Here is a 19,397-nt window from a genome sequence, read left to right as displayed (position 1 = left end):
TAAACTCGCAAGGTTGGGATAACCTAGCGATGAAAACAAATAAATCCACGCGATTCCACGTACATGAAACAGGATTGAATCATCTCTGTTGCATATCACAGAAATCATCTTATCTGAACATTATCAAACGCAAGCTTCACTGAAATGCACAACGACTACTTAAAAGCCACGTAAGGAAGAGGGAGGAGCGAATTAAAAGCTAAAAATGCAGGTAAACAACAGGGAGACAAAAGCTGAGTAGCTTCAGTTTCTGTCTTTTCGTGACAGAGAGTTGAGGGCTCGGAGCTCACTCCCAGGCCCTCGTCCTGTCCTGAAGGTAGCTGTGGAAACCAAGGAGCTGGGTGGCAGGCTACGCTTGTCTTCATCTTACAGAGCAGAAACGAAAATGCAAGCACTTTGACTGAGCATCTACCATATTTCTGGGAAGAGAAGGCTTTCACAGCAGCTGCCATTGACTGAATGCCTGTTTCTAGCTTGTTCATGCCTGTTAACATAAAAAGGACAAGAAAAAAAAAAAGGAAGAAAAAAGCTAGACTTCAGCATCCTCCATAGTTAGGCCAAAGAACAGCAGGCACGAGCAATCACTGGAGTTGACCTTAAATGGCTAACTCTGGTTTCAATAAAACCCTGCTGGTACCTTTGACCGGGCAACCTAGCAGTGCTGCCAGGAGATAAACCAGCAAGCGAGTGCAGGACTTTATTCCAAGAAACACACAGGAAGGTGGTTAAATGAAGGATTTGCAGAACTGCTGTTGCTTCTGCTCACCAATGCCTCTTTATCACTCCAGCCTTACAAAGCTAACCCACGCCGCTGCATATTCTACAGTTTACAGGGATTATTTGCCAGGTACAGTCTCCGCATACGAACACGTTAATCATTAACTCCTTCTCTGACCCTGCTCTTCAAATGCATTGCAGAAAGGTGAGTAATAGAGCAAAACTCCTGCCCCGACTCAGATTTTCTTTCCCCTCCCTCTGTTGTTGTTGCAGCAGGGGAGGCAGGACTCCAGGCTGAGACACAATAAACACAGACCACATTCCATCACCAAGGTGTGCCAGAAACCCCAGACCTCCCAGCCAAAGAAGTAGGGTAACACATTCCCCCTCATTATTATGCAACATTACAGTCTTCCAGGGCGGGCAGGGCAATTTCACGGTGAGAAGCCAACCCCTGCTCTCGAGCACCCTTGGCAGGAAAGGTTTCTGTTTCAGAAACCACGACTGCTGAATCAAAAAGCTAAAGCAGCAAGCCCCCTGCGTGGTTAAGCTTTATCATAACACCGGCATTATTTAGCACCTTTCCACACCTGCATACGTTTTGTGAACTGTGGTCTTAAAAGCATAATGACAGCTAAGCCCTCTGTTTATTCACTTTACACCATTCTGCAGGAAAACACTTAAAATGATTCATGTTTTCTAGAAACCTGCGTAATTTCTGATTCTCAGCAACGTAGATGCCCAGTTCCTAGCAAATGCCTGAGCAATCAGCATACATAACTCACTTTCAAAATCTCCAAGGTTACAACTTCATTCTCCCAGTCAGAAAAAAACTCACAAAACATTCAGTATGTTTAGACATAAGAAAATACTGGCTTTAAATAAATGCCATCCTAGTTAAAAAGTCCAGCACAAAGCACTTCAAAATGCATTTGTATTTTCCATCACCTTATTTGTCTGCTTTCTTTTCTTCTTTTTTTTTTTTCAGATAGCAAACAGACAGGAGCACAAATACCTTGACAATCTGCTATGGATTCATATGCCAGAGCACCGAAAGTGCAATGTAAAACGCGACATACCTGCATGACACCTGGTAGAATGGATATCCTGGTGGAGGAAGAGAGTTTGAAAACCCAGCCTGACTCGACATCGCCTTCAGGTATCGTATCCGCTTAATTCCCTTCTGTATTCCACATGTCAAGCCCTTACCAAAAACCCACACGTGCTCGCATCCATCCGCGCCTCTGCCCAAAAGCTGACTCAAAAGAAAACCCCAGGCGCCTTCGAAGGGCTGAGAAATCCTGCCTGCGGATCCAACTGCTTCCCCGGCCGTGCAATTCCTCGCAGCCAACACCCTCGTGACATCACGTACTCCAAACCCACCCTCACGCAGCTGCCTGCGTTGGAGCAAAGCAGCCAGAGCTGCAAGGCAGCCAGAGCTGCAAGGCGTTTCGGGCAGCAGCAGCCCCGCGGCTGGCGGGCGGCCAGCAGGCAGCACAACTTGGTGCCACCGCCGCAAATCCCTCTATCAGCTAACGAGGAGCACTGCCCGGGTGAAGCCCGGCTAAGAATTCCCTTGGAAATGCAGATCCGTGACCTTCAGCTCAGCGCCAAGGATTTCCTCTGCGATTTTCAGCGAGATGCGTGAAGCGATGCGTCCCATTGTTTTCGGAGCAACATCAGCCTGCGTTTCTGCACTTCACAGGAGTCAGGAAAATCACACTGAGCGGCCCCCTGCTAATAAAGGACGATCCCACGAGCCCCTCGACCACGGGAAGGATGGGAGCTGGGATCTTGAGCCGCGTTACTTAAGCTACCGAATACAGAAATTAAATTCTGTGCATGTGTTTCTCCACTGTTTTACCACAGTTCAAATCAAAAAAAAAAAAAATCAAAAGCAAGATTTCTTTTGATATACAGCATTAAGGGACATGAAAGTTGATTTTGTGCATGACTTCCTCAGGAAGGGCCAAGACAATTAACAAGCAGGAAGATGTGTGAGGAGCCACAGCAGCCCAGTGCATGGCGAATGCCAAATAGAATTAAATGATCACCTACCTGCACAGCTCCGAATTAAATGATTCCCTACCTGCACAGCTCCTGGAGCAGAGCAGGCATGCACTGCCCTCACAGGAAGGCTTGCTAACTTCTGGCAACACATTATATAGGACGGGTTTAAAATCTGTTTTGTTATCTGTGCTAAGTGCACGGGAGAACATTAAAAAGGGGCATTTAATACATCCTCACCACGACGCGTTATTTACGTTCTCAACCCGAACCAGTTTCCCTTGGTTTGTCCCAAGTTTCCAATAAATATCTCAGTTGTTAGGAAAACGGCGCAAAGATTTGTCGCCGTTGTAGGTAACTTCTACAATCTGGCACAGAGGAATGGGAGCTGGTTCTCCTACCCTAAATGTGCCTGAAATTTTAAAGTAAATCCCATCTCAGTGAAACATTCAGTTTCTTGTTTCGTGTAACCCCGCTATTTTCATAGGGTTTGAACAGCACTGCGATGCTTTCCATTGCTAACCAGTATTTGTCAAGGTGTAAAAAAGGGCACTCTGCTTTTTTAACACAGTATTCACGTTTCACATAGCAATAAAACAGGAGGGGAAAGACAGCAACAACAATCAAAGGCTGCAGAACAAGGCCTTGAGCCTCAAGGAGCTAGGAATGCCGATTAAACAGCCCTGCACACTCACACACAGAGCTCAAGCAAGGGACTGACCTGCCGCCAGCCACCACACGGGAACGACGAGCCATTCTGCACGAGAAACACAAGATGGGAAAGTTCAGACACCACAGGTCACTGTGGAAGGCAGCGATTTCTCAAGTCCAGTCAAAATGCCAGAATGACACAAACGGAGCAAGGTTTGCCCGGAGAAGCAGCTTTTGGTTAGCCTACCTGATCTGTTTGGAAAAACAAACCGGCTGCCGGGCACGTCATTTTGCAGAAGTTTTTATGCCTCACCTGACTGCAAGGAAAAAGCTAGGAGAAGCAAGTCGAGCACAAAGGACGGCATGGTATCAGCTGGGCTTTTACAAACAGGCCCTCTGGAAACTGGGAACTTCCTTCTGAAAACTTCTTCCCCGGGAGGACGAATCCAAACCACTGCCACCAAGACGTCCTGCTGCAGCCCTGTGCAAGGCTGCCGCCAGCTGCCCCATCCCGAAGCGCTTCGGTTTCTCTCTCCTCCACTCATTCGGTGCCTGCTTAGCAGCAATAATGCCAGCATTAATGCGGCCAGCCAAAATTTCTCATCTCAGAATAGCTTTTGGTAGCCCCAAGAAGGATTTCAGGGGGTGTCCATTTGCTTTGCCAGCCGACCAGCAGGGTAACATCAAGCCAGCTCCTGAAGAAGGACGTGCCCCCGACCTGCTACGCCACCCTGCAGGAGTCACGGTGCCACCGAATGCCTGGCTGGGCCACACAATGAGGAAAATCCTCGCTGACAGCAGAGGAATGATGGGAGGCTGCATTTTTTTGTAATTAAGTACTGAAATCCCTTGATTAAAGTGTTATGAAGGGATAATACAGCTGTTGTGTTTGAGGGAAAAGATGCGTGGGAATCTTGGGAACAGAGGTTTCTTTTCGTCCCCTCCTCCTAGCTCCGACACAACAGAAGCGTTTTTGGGCTGAGATTTCTAGTTCAATAGAAAAGCCATTTACATTTTAAAACGCAGTAGAACCTACTGAGTTTTTAAGCAGGTGGACAGCATTAAGTAGCATTTAAACATGGCAATACTTGAGGCAAATAGGCAGGCAAAACTGAATTTCCAGGAGCAGATCCCATTGGTAAGCATCACACAGCAGCTGGCGGTTGGGAAACGGGAAGGGAACGTGTGGCACAAGAGGGAGCAGGGAGGGGAGATGAGAAAAACTGGTGAAGACCACAGGGAAAACCTCCGGAGAGTGACACCCACAATTAGCAGCTGCCCCTTTGGCTTCTTGGCACGTGCAGCTGGGTTACAGCTGGGAGCAGTGCAAGAACTGAGGAGAGTAAGTGCTCGATTAAAAAAATATAAGGAAAAAAAAAAAAAACACATTCAAAAGGTCGTGACTGGTTTCTGGTCCTTCAGACAAGTGCCATCCTTGGTAAAGCGACCAAATTATTGCAATTTGAAAAGGCAGATTGAAGGAGAAACTGAAACTAACCTCATTACTGGAATCTAAATTAACTTCATAAAATCTTGATCAGAAGCTTCATCAAACCTCGACACGCTGCACGCAGTTATGTGGCGATACATCAAAAGGCATATAAAATGGGCAGATTCGTGAAAAAGCTGAATGAAGTGTCATGCAGAAATTACTGCAACGTCAATATCATAAATCACTAATTTACCCCCGGACAAACTGTTTTATTCCGTATTTTCCCCATCTGATAAGAAATATATTACAGACACTAAAATAGACGAAAAAAATATTAAAGGAAATGTAGGAAAAACCCTTACAAAGAAAATATTACAAAGATATCTGATATAACGAATGGTACTTAAAAGACAGAACGGATTATTTTTTTTCCCTTTCTGTACAAAGCACAGTGATAGGGGAACATTCAACAACCCTGCAGAAGAACAGTAAATTCAGGTCTGATGAAGGACACTATGGCCAAAAACCCCAAACTCATCCAGAAACATGGCTTTCTCTTCTTCCTGAGGCAGACCAGTGGGTTCGATGGTAACGCAGCTCTGGACTCCGAACTTCTTGTTGAAATAACTCAACTCAAGGTATTTTCAGCCCGGTTTCCTCAGGGCACTGAGGGGATCCCTGCCGCACGAGGAGGTGCAGAACAGGCAGGCTTCTTGCTGCTTTCGGGCAGGTCACCCCGTGAAAAACAAGGAGCTTACCTTTCAGTAGCTTTCCATCCCTGCAGCCCCCACGGACCATTTCCATCATGCTGTCTCCCGTTAGCCCCAGAAACCTATTTGCAAGCTTATTCAGCTCGACAGTCCCTTTGGCCAGCAAGCAGACGGATGCCTGCTACCCGTCCTCAGCCTCCAGAAGCTTTGCCTCGCTCCCAGCAACATCTTTACGCCAACATCCAGAGGTCGGAGAGCAAGCAACAGCTGACTGAACAGCTACTTTGTGGTCTTCGCAAAGGAATAGGAAGTTCCCCTTGATTTCTCCATACCCTCCCTGTCCGTGTGCTGCTGTTCCCTGAGTACGCCCAGTGATCGCGATGCAGAACTGACTCAAGAGGCAAAATTCGTAAGGAAAGCAAGGATCTCCTCTTAGTTTCTCAAGCTTGTCCATTTGTTGTTTATTTTTAGAAGGAAGCATCGAGTGTAAAGCCGCTTTCTCAAACTGGAACACAACCTTGGCATCTCTCCTGACATAAAAATAAGTGAAATCTCCTTTAGAAGGAGCCTTAGATTCACAGCTGGCCCCATGTTAGCCATTGAAAGCCTAGAGATCAGATGAAAAAGTACTAAAAAAATGAGAAGTTTACTCCGTCCTTGGCACGAGATGAACACTCCACTGCCTGTGAGCAAATACTAGCACAGAAACAACACACGGGTTTGAAGAGTCCCCAGACAGCACGCAGCCCCCCGTCACCTATCCCCATGAGCCCGTCTTCGCTCCCCCCAGCCAGCAGCAGAGGAGGAGCCCAGCACCAGCAGGGAAAGGAAAGGATGCTGATAATGAAGCCTCTCAGGGGCAAAATGCCCACTTTTTTTTATTCCTTTCACACAGTTTCAAGAGGGAAAAACGCGTTCCCAAACTTCATTTTCTAGATGCGAGAGCCTGGAACAGGGCTCAGCTTTCAGCTGCCCCTGCACCACTCACTCACTGCTGAGGAGCACAGCATCAGTGAGGCTGGAAAAGATCCCAGATCGTCTGGCCGTACCCCCAGCCTCACTAAAGCCACGTCCCTAAGGAGCAGGCGGGCTGCCAAGGCGCTCCTCTCCGCGACCAGAGGAGAAGGAGGAGGAATCCCACAAAGCAGGGCTGAAGAGGGCCTCGAAGCAGCATCTGAAATGGGAGGAATTCATTCAACACTGCCTGGCCACGCAGCCTTGCTGGTTACCAGCCAGCAGAGCAGAACAGACAGCCTGCAGCCGCTGCTGGAAAGCGAGAGGGGTTCAGGGGCTTGGCAGCTGCAGCAGCAGGCACCGGTGACACAGCATTTCCTCAGCCCAGGCTGTTCAGCCTGGCCTTGGGAGGAGGAGGCTGAAGGACTCGGCACCGCAGCGCACCGAGCCCTGGGGATGCCGCCTGCAATGCGCCGCGGGAGCTCAGGTCGGGCGCAGCAGCCTGGCACGGGAAGGCTGCAGCACTCACGCCCCTGAAAGCCGGGGCTCTCGGCGCTGCAAGGCTGGGAATCTGAGCCAGCACCGCGGCTGCCCGGAAAAAGGGGAGAGAGTCCCAAAATAAAGCAAGCAAAAATGAACAAAGACCCCTCGGGCGGCCCAAAGCAAAGCAGAGCCACAGCCCGCTCCCGGCAGAACTTCACCAAAATTGAGCGATCTGTGCAAGCTCCGGGTGGCAAAGATTTTTAAGACGTGTAGGTACTGACCATCTTCAAACACCATCTGGGAGGGAGCACTGCATTTTCTGGGCATAAGACTATAAATCCTGTGTGCTGCAGATTCAGCAGGTATCCCACATTTCTGTTCCAAGGGAATGACAGAATCCAATTCCGTTCTCGTGCTGCACGAAATAATTCCTGATTCCTACGTCGCAAATAACTCTCCTAAATAACAACCACCCATTTCTGAAGGCATTATTATATACACATACATACATACATAAATAAATAAACCAGCACCTGAAATGGGATTCTTACATAAAAATAAGTTATACTGGATCGAGATGAAAACCTGCCTCCAGGTGACATTAAAACACCGAACAGAGAAACAAGGAAAATAATTGAATAAAAAAAAAAAAAATGAGACAGAAAGAAACTTTAAAGGAATAGATTTCTAATAAAAGCTAACAGGAAATGTAATATTTAATCGAGTACGGATGCATGCAAATTGCACTGAAGTGATTAAGTAAATAGAGCCACCAGGAACATATGTAGGAGCCAGAACGCTGATATTACAGCGGGTTTTAAAATAACTTGTCATTTAGAAGAGAGCCCCTGGTTTCCCTCTCCCATGACCCAGATGAATTTTAATTTATTTGAGCTACCCGAACGCAGTAAGTTTGTCTCTCCAACAGCTACACCCCTCGTTAATACCCACTAAACAGATGCCTGCCTAATGGCATCCAAACGTTGCTTTGCTACCCCTGCACGGAGCTGCAGGGTATCTACGGGGCCTCTCTCTCCCAGGACTGCAAATAAGGCGGGCCGAGTCTATCTTTGGGCTTCAGGGTAAATCAGACAAAGTCCTGTAAACCAGAGAACTGTCACACAGCATCCTTTGTATCTGCAAGGAATTTTATGGCAACAGCCCCGGTAAATTCATAGCTATACGGATGACCTATTCATAATTCTTACCAACAAATCAGCTGTGGCTAACGCCTTGACAGTCGTTCAGCTGATGAAATACCAGCTCACTGAGAAGTCTTACGGAGACAAATGGTGTTTCGCTTCAAAGTCTGCAATTTCTTTAATTCGGCATGGCCCAAAAGTGCAAGAGTAGAAAGAGACCGTAGGGTGTACAAACTCCTGAGGTCAGGGTGAGAAATGAAAGCACTTCCAAAATAAGCTCTCCTAATTAAGGCGTCTAAGCCAGAGCTGGCTTGCATTCAGTTAATATCACTGTTGCAAGTCATCTGAAATATTCTCGATAAACTATTTTTAGTATTGACTCCAGCATATTAAAATCAGTTCAAGGTCGTTACGGAATGAAAAAATTTCAAGCTCAGACACGGGATGGCTAGCAAATTCATCACTAAACCCACAAAAAAAAATGGAGAACTCCATATTTAAATCGGTTCAAGGTTAAGTGTTTGTTTGTAACTATTGTCTTAACATTACAAACTGAGCAGTAAAAAAGAAAGGCACCAAACGCATCGTTCGGTTCTACTTCCTCGTCCCCACGGGCACACCTGGACTGCTACAGGCAGGGAGCTGCCTTTTGCTTAGAAGACAGAAATGCTGTGCAAGAAGTTTTAATCAAGCTTGTGTCAGCCCAGCCTCCTTGTAGAAATATTTCATTTGCTTAATTAGGCAGGTGGTGCTCCTCACTGTACTTTTATTTATTCGGTACACTCAAGAATTTTCATTTGCTTAGCCTAACTTTTTCATTTGCTAGGTGAATTCACGTGCCTCTAAATGGCAACTGGGCACTACAGACTGAACAAGATAAAGCTACTCCCTCCTCTGAATCTCAAATATTCATACTAGTCTTTTTAAACACTCAGCTGTTTAAACTCCCCATTCTGTACTGGCGTCAGAACTTATTTTATTTATTTAACTTTGGCACATGTCACTTTGATCTCAGGAAAAAAAAATAATGCTAAGGAATCCTTTTAATTCAGTTATGCTATTTTGGTTTCCATTATCGTACACTACCTTGAAATGGAAGAAATTAAGCTTAAGCATGAAATCATACAACATACAATCCACATTTTAATCACAGTCAGGCTGTTAAGGACCGAATAGGCTGCACAGAGCTCTGCGAGAACTGGGATTTATGGAAAGCCAAACAATGAAATACCTGCAGGCACCTACCTTCCAAGCTTGGGTGGCTGTGTGCAAAAGAAGAAAGGCATATGCTTGGCGAGGACACAAAATGCAGCTCTGTGCAAAAATAAAGCACGCAGCCAGGATGTCCCTTAAGCCATACGCTGAGGTGCATACATAAATAAAATAATTGATTATGTTTGGATCATCTCCTCAAGCCTGGGAAATGATTCATGCTTACAAAACCTCAGGAACCTCGGATGCTTCACCGAAAAAGCTTCATTTTCCTTCTTAAGAACTAAAAGGATAAAAATGCAAAAAAGTAGGCTCAAACCTGAATAATAACATCTCTGACTTCCCACTGTCAGAAAGAGCTAGATATTTTCTGAGATAAGGCCTGATTTCATTCATAGCTCAGCTTCCGACTGCTAGAGCAACCTAATGACTTCAGAAGGCATTACAAATACTTCCCATCTTCATCCCTCCTAATAAAATCTACTTATACTTTTTGAAATAATGACAATATTTATTCACTTTGACAAGAAGCAATCATGGATTTGAAGGCAAAGTCCACAACGCTGGAGAAACGATCCTACCCTTCGCGTCGGGGTCCTTCACGGGGTGGAAAGTGAGCACAGGGAGAGACTGGGCGCTAGCAGCGTGCGCCAGGAGTGCCCAGCACTCATCGCCCCAACTATTTCAGATAGCAGCACTCAGCTCCCAGGCAGGTATTCTAATCACAACTAATCACAAAACAAACTTTGGAAAACGTGGCACTGAATCAACACCGTGCTTTTAAAGTTACGGCATGGAAAAGCCCAAAGGGCTCGCAAGAGAGCGGTGCAAACCCCAGGCGTTATCTGAGGCATTCAGCACACAAAACGCAGGAAAAAACAGAGGGTTTCAAACAGAGCACTACAAGCTATTTGCAAGGGCTGAACACCAACACATACCTAAGATAATATTTTTGCATAGCAGTGTTTACAGACCATCAGCTTCAGTCAGCCATTAACCACGCTCATGATTAAGCAGCAGCATTCAAAAGGATTCAAAAGTGAAGCACGGTCATTAAAAAGGACCGTGCCTCCTCTCTCCCCATTTGCTGAAAAATTCATTAACACTGCCAGGGAAGAAAGAAAGGGGAGGGACAAAGCCCAGGGCAGAGGCTGCCCACCTCACTGCCCTCGCTGCCTGCCCCCAGCAGGCCAGCAGCACGCAGACAGCGGACTAAAGGCGCCTTGGTGCTGTAGGTTAAGAGAAACAAACCGTGATCAGCTCAGCATAAATCCGTGCGTTTCATGGTAGTTGATTTTGCACTGCTGGTAGAACCACTCCCTGCTGGAGATCCGCTTTCTGCTTCAAGATAAAGGAAATTAAGTTCAATACCAAACAAACTACAATCAATTTACTATACCCCAGATAGTTGCCAACCCCTGGCAGTGGATGTTTTAGCAGAGTTGCATTATTTGGATGTGTTACGTTAGGCCTCGTTCACACTTCTCTCACAGTGATGCCAGCAGCTTTGCCAAACTACATTTGCAGACGATCGCTTTCTGGGTTTCATCCCATCTAGAACAAGTTAATCATCTTGTTATGCAAAGCCAAATTAAATACCATCTCTGAAGAAAATATCCCACCTCAGATCAATTCCTCTAGGCAGAGCAGAAACAGTTCTCGCAGGCACGATTTCAGTGCATGTTCTTCTGAAACAGGAGCACTTGGCGATGGGTGGGTTGAATCTGTAAATTTCTCCTCAGACACGAATCCAAAATCTCTTCAATTTTGCAAGGTATTCAATTTGTTGAAAGAGCCCTGACATGTCCCACTGACTCCTACTTTAAAGAACTACATTATCAGGAGTTGTTACGCTTTGTTTTAAAGCTGCCTTCAGGACTGCTCTGATCACTTCAACCTGCTCCTAAGTCTTCTGGAACAAACACCCTCACAGACCAACCAAAAAACTCACCCGAACTGCTCTTGGTAGCCGAGTTCTTCTGTCTCAGCAACACCTGGCATTAAAAGAATGACCTAGTGTTTCACGCTCATTGGAGTAGGCCACGCTGCTTCTATTAACTTTGCCTTAAAGCTCTTCCTACTACACCCAGCTGCCAGCAAAGTTGTGCCTTTTTTCCCCAAAGAAGTCGTTTGTGTGCTATTACACATTCTGCAGCCCACTTTCTCCAAGAGGCTCACCACGCTCTCTGCCAGCCCCATCACAGCGAAGGAGCTGTGTTCAGGGTGAGTGTAGCTACGCTGCAGGTGCAGAGCACAGCCTCTCTCTCTCACGTGCGCCGTGCTTACCAGGTTTAGGAGCTGAAGCGGGCAAGGGGCCTGCACAGGATAAAAGTTTCCAATAGAAAATTGAAAGAGGTCTGTCTTTATAGCATAAGCATGTATTTGCTATATTCACGTACCGTTTATTTTTTAAAATTAAGTTCTTTTGACTGCAATAAAATGCGATGTAAAAAACACAAGGCAAAACTACCATGCTCTTTTTCTTAAGGGAAACGATAAAAATTTGGGGAACTGCAAGGCTTCTGTTTCCCTTCCAGGTCACCAAATACGCATGTGAGAAATTAAACTTTTCTCCAAGCTTTTATTTTCCTCGTCAACGCAGGATCAAAAACTTCAAGGTTTGGAAATACTCCCATTTCTTCTGATTTACCTAATAAATGAGATTTGCAAATCCATGCAAAGAAGCGGTTCCAGAAGTAAAGGCCACGCAAGGGGCTGCATTGACACCGACCAGACAACGGGATCTGGGAAAGCCACAGTCCATCATAGCTCAACACTTGTTTTTAATTACTCTACGTTTCACTGCAGGTGCTCGTGAAGTTTACAAGCTAATGCCACTCTCTGCTTAGTACGAGCTATTTTAAGCTGGAATCATCATGTTAATTAGTCAACAGTACCTTATTTGTGCTTTGAGGTGAGATTTACATAATGTTCCATCAGCAAACACGTCCCAGACGGGCCTTCCTAGGGGCGCATTAAAAATAGAAACAGGCACGCAAAGGGCTCAGAGCAATGTCAGAAAGGAGCTGCTCTACCTCGGCTGCACGGTGCTGACAGGCTCTCGCTCTCCTACTTCGCACAAAAGTCTCACTGCTTACCTGCACAACCTGACACCGGTTCCCACATTGTTCATTCCCACAAACTGCACGAGGTGGAAGAGGAGGACTTTCTACATGTGACTGCTGAAATCCTGGTTTCCCATCCTTCCAGCCACTTCTCAGCAGATGCCACAGATGCTTTCTCCACACTGAGCTATCAGAAAAATCAATTCCCGCAAACCCTGACTGCAAGGAATTTTATTTTATTGCCTATAGGAATTTTTCATGAATACACCTGCTAAGAGATATTTTTTAGATTGCCCTATTCGCTTATTTTAGATATTCAAGCACCCACTTCCCACCCGAGAGGCTCCCAGCTCTCCCTGTCACAGCCTCCCCATCCTGGTCACTCACTCATTTCTGTTCTGCTCCCTTTCCAGCCGTTCCTTTTCATCTCCATGATGATTTCTTTGCTGCTGCTTCTGTCCCTGCCACCTTCAGAAGTTGGGATCCATTTGCCACATCAAGTCTGCTCATCATATTCGGGCATTTGCAAAAAACAAAGCTGTTTTGCCTAGAAGTTTGCATTTTTACCATTCTTCAAAAACCATAATCGTCTCCTTACCTAGAAGTACACATTGTTTTAACGTCAATTTTTAATTCTAAAAGGGAGTGGTTGATAAATACACTACCGAAATCACACAGAGCAGGACCACTTCTGCCTCAAACGACTGAGCACTCTTTTCCCCCAGCATTTAAATTCAACAAATTAAAAATCTCAAATGTACTTCAAGGCTGCTCTATTACACTTCAGTGGTTTTCTCACTTAAAAAGGGGGAAAGGGAGATAGATTAGTCTTCAAACTAGGATGATGAAAAAAGCAATACAACTGCCATCAGCTTTTATGCTTTATAAGTTAATAGAAGGGAACATTAAACTATGGCATCCATGATACTGACGTCCCTTAAAGAGAAAAGAACAAGACCACAGCTAAGATGCACGTGATGATTTTTGGACCTGTTTTCCTATTTGGCAATGTCATCCAGAAAAGAATGTAGAAGAAGGAAGCACCAACAAGCTGAACTGCTTTTCTGCAGAGAGAAAGCCTTTGAAGCCACATGAAGCCTCGTGAAAAGCTTGCCCAAGTTTTCTGCTTTTGGCAAAGAAAGAGAAATTATGCAAGAAACTCAAAATGCTCATGGCTCTAGAAATACTTAAAAACAAACAAAAAACCGCCAAAGGACTTCTTTAGACCCAAGGTAACGTTTCCCACACACATGGTAAACATTTGGTGCTATAGAGAAATTGCAGAGGGAATACCAGAGGCCCTGTAAGCTATTACTCTCTAAGATGCTACACAAGACTTGAAATTTTGATTTATTCCTGAGTCAGTTTTGTGAAAAACCTCCTAAAGACAAAGTCATTCCCAGTTTATCTTTGTTCCAACAAATTTTGCCATCTAACATAGAGACACTGTAATCCCATTACAGGAGCTTCCAAGTGGTTGTTCAGATTAAACATACGTCATAAGCTTCCCATCATAAACGATGGGTTATTTTATATGATTTTTCCTTCTGCTTTGCAGGCTAAAAGCAGCATAATGGATCCAGAATGCTACAGAAGGTGTCCTATGCTTTTTTCTTCTAAATTTCAGAAGAAAAGTATATTGCAGGCTTCACTGGATATCTTAAAAAAATAAAATAATCACCAGAAGTGCAGAAACCCAACCACCAGAGCTGCCCAGATTCACTGTTACATTTTACCCTGTATTTTCCAAATCCTGGTGCTTGAAATATTTGTAAAGATTTTTTTTTTTTTAAAAAGTAATTTAATTATCCAAGATACGCTTTTAATTCTGTAGGCATACTCAAGGAAACTTGAAGGAGCTTCACCAGTCTTGTCTTAAAACCGTTTAAATAATGGAGGAGAACGGCATTGTAGAAGCAGCCACTTGTAATAAATTTCCTCATGATGGCAGCACAACCCATTCTGATCAAGGGCTAAGTGACAACGCTCATTGCTATTCGTCCAAAACAGGGAGATCCCAGCTGCTCTGGAGCGAGCCATTGCTGCTGTTCATTTCCACCCCCTCCACATTAGCATTCCTACGCTACTTCCCCGTCTTATTGGGTCCCCAGAGTTTCATAGGAGAATGATACTACATCACACAGATAATTTTTCAAGAAGTAGCACGCTAATGAGCATTTATACAAGCGATACACAAGTTGATGCACCTACCCTGTATGCTCAGACCGTGTATCGTTTCCATACTGCATTTGGAAAAGCCGACGACAACTGCAGGATCTACGCGGCAGCCCGAATCCCTGAGCTGAGGCTTCGCTCAAGATCTATGAAACTCTTGCAAAGGAAGGATTTCCAAGAAGTTTTGTTTGTTCTCATCCCCCTCACAAAGAGGACAACACCATGGCTCCAAAGACTCCACAGTTTTCTTCGAGGGAACAGGAATTTTAGAACTGCCAGGGCAGCTGTAAGGTTTGTGAAAGGCTTACTTCTCATATGGCTGGCCTTTCACAGGGCATCAATGACAAAGAGCTACAGCAAAGCCAGTTGTGCTATTTTATAAGCTGTGAACTCAACGAGTTCAAAATCTGCATAGATTTCAGCTTACAAATAGGTTGCATCAATGAAGTCTGTACTGATTAACAGCAGGTCTGAGACTAAATGCTGCAATGCAGGCATGGCTGCATCGAAATCATCTTGGTTTTTGAAAACTATGCTGGAGAGCATAAGGTAGCCCAGACCATTGACAGACCAGGTTAGGAAGAGACTACGTAACATCAGAAGTGCATCTTTATTTATTTCTTATTCCCTTTAACCCACAAAATGCGGAACAGATACGCCAGAAGGTTAACGTGCCGTTTGTTTTGGTGTAGTGCACTCTGCGTGCCTCGGCAGTCCCAGTGGCACCGTGCTTCAGGATGGAGCACAGCAATGTGCGTGCACACCAACACCAGCCAAAAGCAGTAACCAAGCTTTTCTGGATGTAGTTAGACTCTTCTTAACCACGCCTTGGCAACTCTACCTCCGCTATGGTAAGAAGGGTGGGTAGCAACAATTTTCTCAAATCTTCTCAAATCAGACTCAGATTACGCTGAATGGAAAGACTGACCCTATCTTAATTTGAGGGTTTACAATAAGAAGATTAAAACAAACCAGCAGCATCCTTGTTTTTAAGCACTATACTCGCTGCATAGCAAACAGACACTTACCACATCAAAGTAGCTGTAAAGTCAAAGCCCGTCTCCTGAACGTTTATGGTTTCTAACAGAATTATTATTCCTCCAGAAACCTCACCTTTTCTTCCTCCCCGTGCACCTAGCCTGGCCAAGACAGAAACAGGGCTTTACCACATTTCCTCTGCTAGCAGGGTTTTTCGATGAGCAGCACAAGCTGGGAACAGCTGGAGCTCCAGGAAAGGATTGCCTCATTACAAGCAGCCAGAACCAGAACAGGGTAGAGGAAAAAGCCAAGCTCTTCATCTAAAAGGAAATTTATTGGGTTTAAAACTCTGCGTGACGTACATTTGCGTGTATTACTATGTAATAATGACAATGTAATAGTAAAGGAACAACAAACTGCAGGACTCTTAAGTAATGTTTGGTTTAAGAAACATGATGAGGTCAGTTGAGGCTATATAAAATAATTACCCAGAAGCTATTAGAAACCACGACTTCCACCACTTTCAACAAAGCAATTCTTCAAACATGTAATGAAATAGTCATGGCCATGTCGAGAGCCTAAAGTCAACTTAAAAGACACAGGAGTAACTGCACGACAGCTTGGGGGGGAAAAAAAATCTGGTAAAAAAGTGAACTGAGCAAGACAAACTTTCATTCCCAAGTTATTTTTCTTCCACTGTTACAGATTAGCAGAATGTTTTATTGTTGTTGCTTTTTATTTTTTTTAAATAGAGGTGGAAGCGTGTAATTAGTATTGCACAAACAAAATTTTGTTACTTATCGAACAAAGAGTTCCATACGAAGGACGTAATTCAAGCAACTTTAAGTAAAGAAATGTACAGGCTTACAAAGCAAGGGAAAAACATCCAAAATGAGATCCAAAGCATGAGCTAACAACTGAACTAGATAAATGCAGAGATGACACCTAATGTACATCCAACTCTGGAAGCAGCAGGCACCCTAGCATTGGGCATGGAAGAGAAAAAGACAAAGCTCAATGTACATCACGGCAGGTATTTCCTGAAAGGTCATGGAAATATTTTCAAGAGTCTCCAAGTCTTGCTGAAACGCTCACGGTTAATGGCGTAGATCATGCGCCACTCGAGATCATCCAGGTTTAGAAAATGTCAAAGAGGAGCACGTAGGAAGAAGGGCTCGGTGTGACTTGGTGTACCTGGTGTGACCCCAAGTGGCATCGGGTCCAACGGGCTTTGGTCGATGCACTGCACGCTGAGGACAAGCATTAACACGCACCTCGTTCAGCCCCGTATTTTGTAGGGTGTAGGGCTGCTCTGTCTGAAAACAAACCAACCAACACAAATAGCAGAGGAGGGAAAATTGCCTCCCTCAGACAGCAGGGATGGCAGGAGCCCAACAGATGCTAGATTGCCACTCGTCGGTACAAGCCAGGGCTTAGAAACAAAGACATTTTGGGAATGCTGTTCTAACACAATCTGGCAGGTAGAGGAAAATGGAAACAAACAAACACCCTCGCCCTTCCAAGGAAAAACAAAACAAAACAGATGCCAGGTAATCAGCCCACGAGGGAGTTCAAGTGATGTGGTGAAAATCAGAGAGCTCGACTGAGCCAGTAGGTGCCTGCAGCCACCAGCCTCTCGCCTGCAAATACCAGAAGCAAAAGCAACCTCGTGTAGGTACTCGTACTTCACAACGCTGCTCACGCAAAGAACTCGTGACTGTTCATTAAGGAGATAAATATTTTGGATCCTCTTGCACCTCCGAAGCCACAAAACTTCTCTGAATGTATTACGGGACTGGTAAGTGCAGGGAGAGGAACCCAGCTGCAATTTGAGTGGGTTTGACCCAAGAGCCATCAGGTACGCCAGACGGTCGTGGCTTTGCTTCTAGCACAGTGAGCCAGCGCTGCTGTCTTGCTACATAACCAGTAGCAGAAACTAGCCCATCCAAAGGCAGAGGGCACATGCTTAAGTAATGTTTTGCTGATTAAATATCAGCAGAAGAAGTGAGGAGAAATACAAGAAACATGCGCCGCACGGTGCCTATGCTGAGTGCAAGCAGGTTAGATACTGCATGAATTCGCAATGCCACAAATGCAGACAGGCAAAAATCAGCAAGCAGAATGAAGAAAAGCTCTGAATTTCTCTTCTTTGCCAAGCCTGAACCAAAGCTTTAGCGTTGCCTTATACTAAGATTACTTATTAATCCAGCTGGCATTACATGCTGCTGTTATAATCACACACCAGAAACACTCAAAACGTCCCAGCACTCAGCTGGGGGCAGCCTAGATGACTCCCCCAGAAGTTAGCCTCAGTGTAAGATCTTGTTTCTTTGCCACTCCCCTGATCTTTCTGTGTGAGCACCACCACCCCACATACCCCCAGGGTCAGCAGGGAATGACAGAAGTCCCGTAAGCGCCTTCCCAGCCGCTAGACCTCAGCCAGGCAGCGCCGTAACAAAACGAACAGGCAGCCCGTGAGAAGAAGTGACTGGACCCAGCGCTTACCAGAAAAGGGATAACGTTCATTTACTTCAGGCACTTCTGTTAAAACAGCTTTAGGAGACATAGATCAAAACTAAGAGAGTTCTGGTTATATTGCTGCAAACTACTCAAAGCAGGAACGCCACACAACCGCACTGCGAGCTGAGGTGCAGCAGCAGCAGCATCCTATTTAGCCAGCGTGAGCAAGCTCAGGCAGGATAAAAGCTTAAGTGAAAGGGTAAAGTATTTTTAAAGTATTTTATTAGTGCATAACCATACTTCATTCTGCAAAATCTGTTTCCTTTTGTTGAAAAGTTGCCGTCTGTAGGAGTTTAAACACACCACTGTGCCTGTGCCCTGCTTAGAAAATGGCAAGCTATCAACACAGGAATCATAAGAATCACATGCAGGAGCGTGAACCTGCTTCACTTCGTGCAGAAGCCCAGCTAGAGCCATTCCTCTACTCAGTCGAGGAGCCAAGGGATGACAAAAGGAGTTCAATAGCCTTTCTAACCTTTCCACTGCAGCTTCTCACGTGTCTGTCTTTGCGTTGTCCGAGTGAGCCAGTACAAGGGATCTGAGAAGGCTCAAGAAATGGCATAATAGTTTCTGAAATCAAATCAATTCCAAGATTTGAATTAAACCCTGAGAGACAGAGCCAGAAGCTTCGCTTTTCAGACAGTAATATCACCCAGCCACTGGTAACCCCAGTTTTTTAATTGTTATTTCAAGTTGCGATCAACCCGCGAGCATTTCAAACATTTCTGTCAGATCCTACAAAGAGCATCTCAAATAATCTTTAAAAGGCAAAGATTTTCCATCGACATGAACGGTTTAAGAAAATTGGAAGATTTTTCTCTCGAGATAACATGAAACAGCTTAATCAATAAGCAAAACTAAATACGCCAGTCCCTAACAAAGAAACCTTTTTCTTGTGTTTGCTCAATGAAGCAGACCGGATAAATTTTAGAAAGGACTGGCAACTGCTGGTTTGTTTTAAAGATGAATAAACAGGCTCTGCTCTCTAAAGGACAACATATCTAGGACCAAGTGTCTATGGCAAAATTTATTACTTGGACTTATCCATGGACTACAGTCAGCCTTTCACGTATGGGGTTGGATGTTGGCCTTTATCAGTGAAGGCCAGCTATTACTGTAGACATCTGGATTGTACATCAAAGGATGAAGAGTGATAATTCTCAAGCCCAAACCCTTTAAAAGTATTTATTGTTGATTGAAGATTGGTGAGTAACGTGGTCATGAAATTCCATCTTCTCCGCCAAATAGCTCTCCCGCAACGTTTCTGAAATAGCAAAGCAATACTGAATCCAAGGCTGAAAGCTGTCACTGACATGGCTTGGGGAAATAACATAAATGCAATGTACATGAG

The 19,397-nt window shown here is 44.9% G+C and overlaps 1 protein-coding gene across 6 annotated transcripts in view; it reads right to left on the bottom strand.

Moving 5' to 3' along the window:
• Window positions 1-19,397, bottom strand: part of PLEKHA7 (pleckstrin homology domain containing A7) — a 134,372-nt gene that overhangs the window by 89,160 nt on the left and 25,815 nt on the right. The window contains exon 1 of one of the 6 annotated variants that reach the window (XM_032188994.1): window positions 3,446-3,491. The exons of the other annotated variants lie outside the window; for them this stretch is intronic. Coding sequence (XP_032044885.1) covers window positions 3,446-3,480 — 35 coding nt within the window. The 5' untranslated portion in view covers window positions 3,481-3,491. Of the gene's footprint in view, window positions 1-3,445; window positions 3,492-19,397 lie in introns of those variants that run through there. 6 annotated transcript variants of the gene reach the window in all.

The sequence above is a fragment of the Aythya fuligula genome, chromosome 5, assembly GCF_009819795.1.
Source record: "Aythya fuligula isolate bAytFul2 chromosome 5, bAytFul2.pri, whole genome shotgun sequence".
Lineage (NCBI taxonomy): Eukaryota > Metazoa > Chordata > Aves > Anseriformes > Anatidae > Aythya > Aythya fuligula.
The sequence above is the reverse complement of the archived record's forward strand: the minus strand, read 5'-3'. Positions and strand labels throughout refer to the sequence as shown.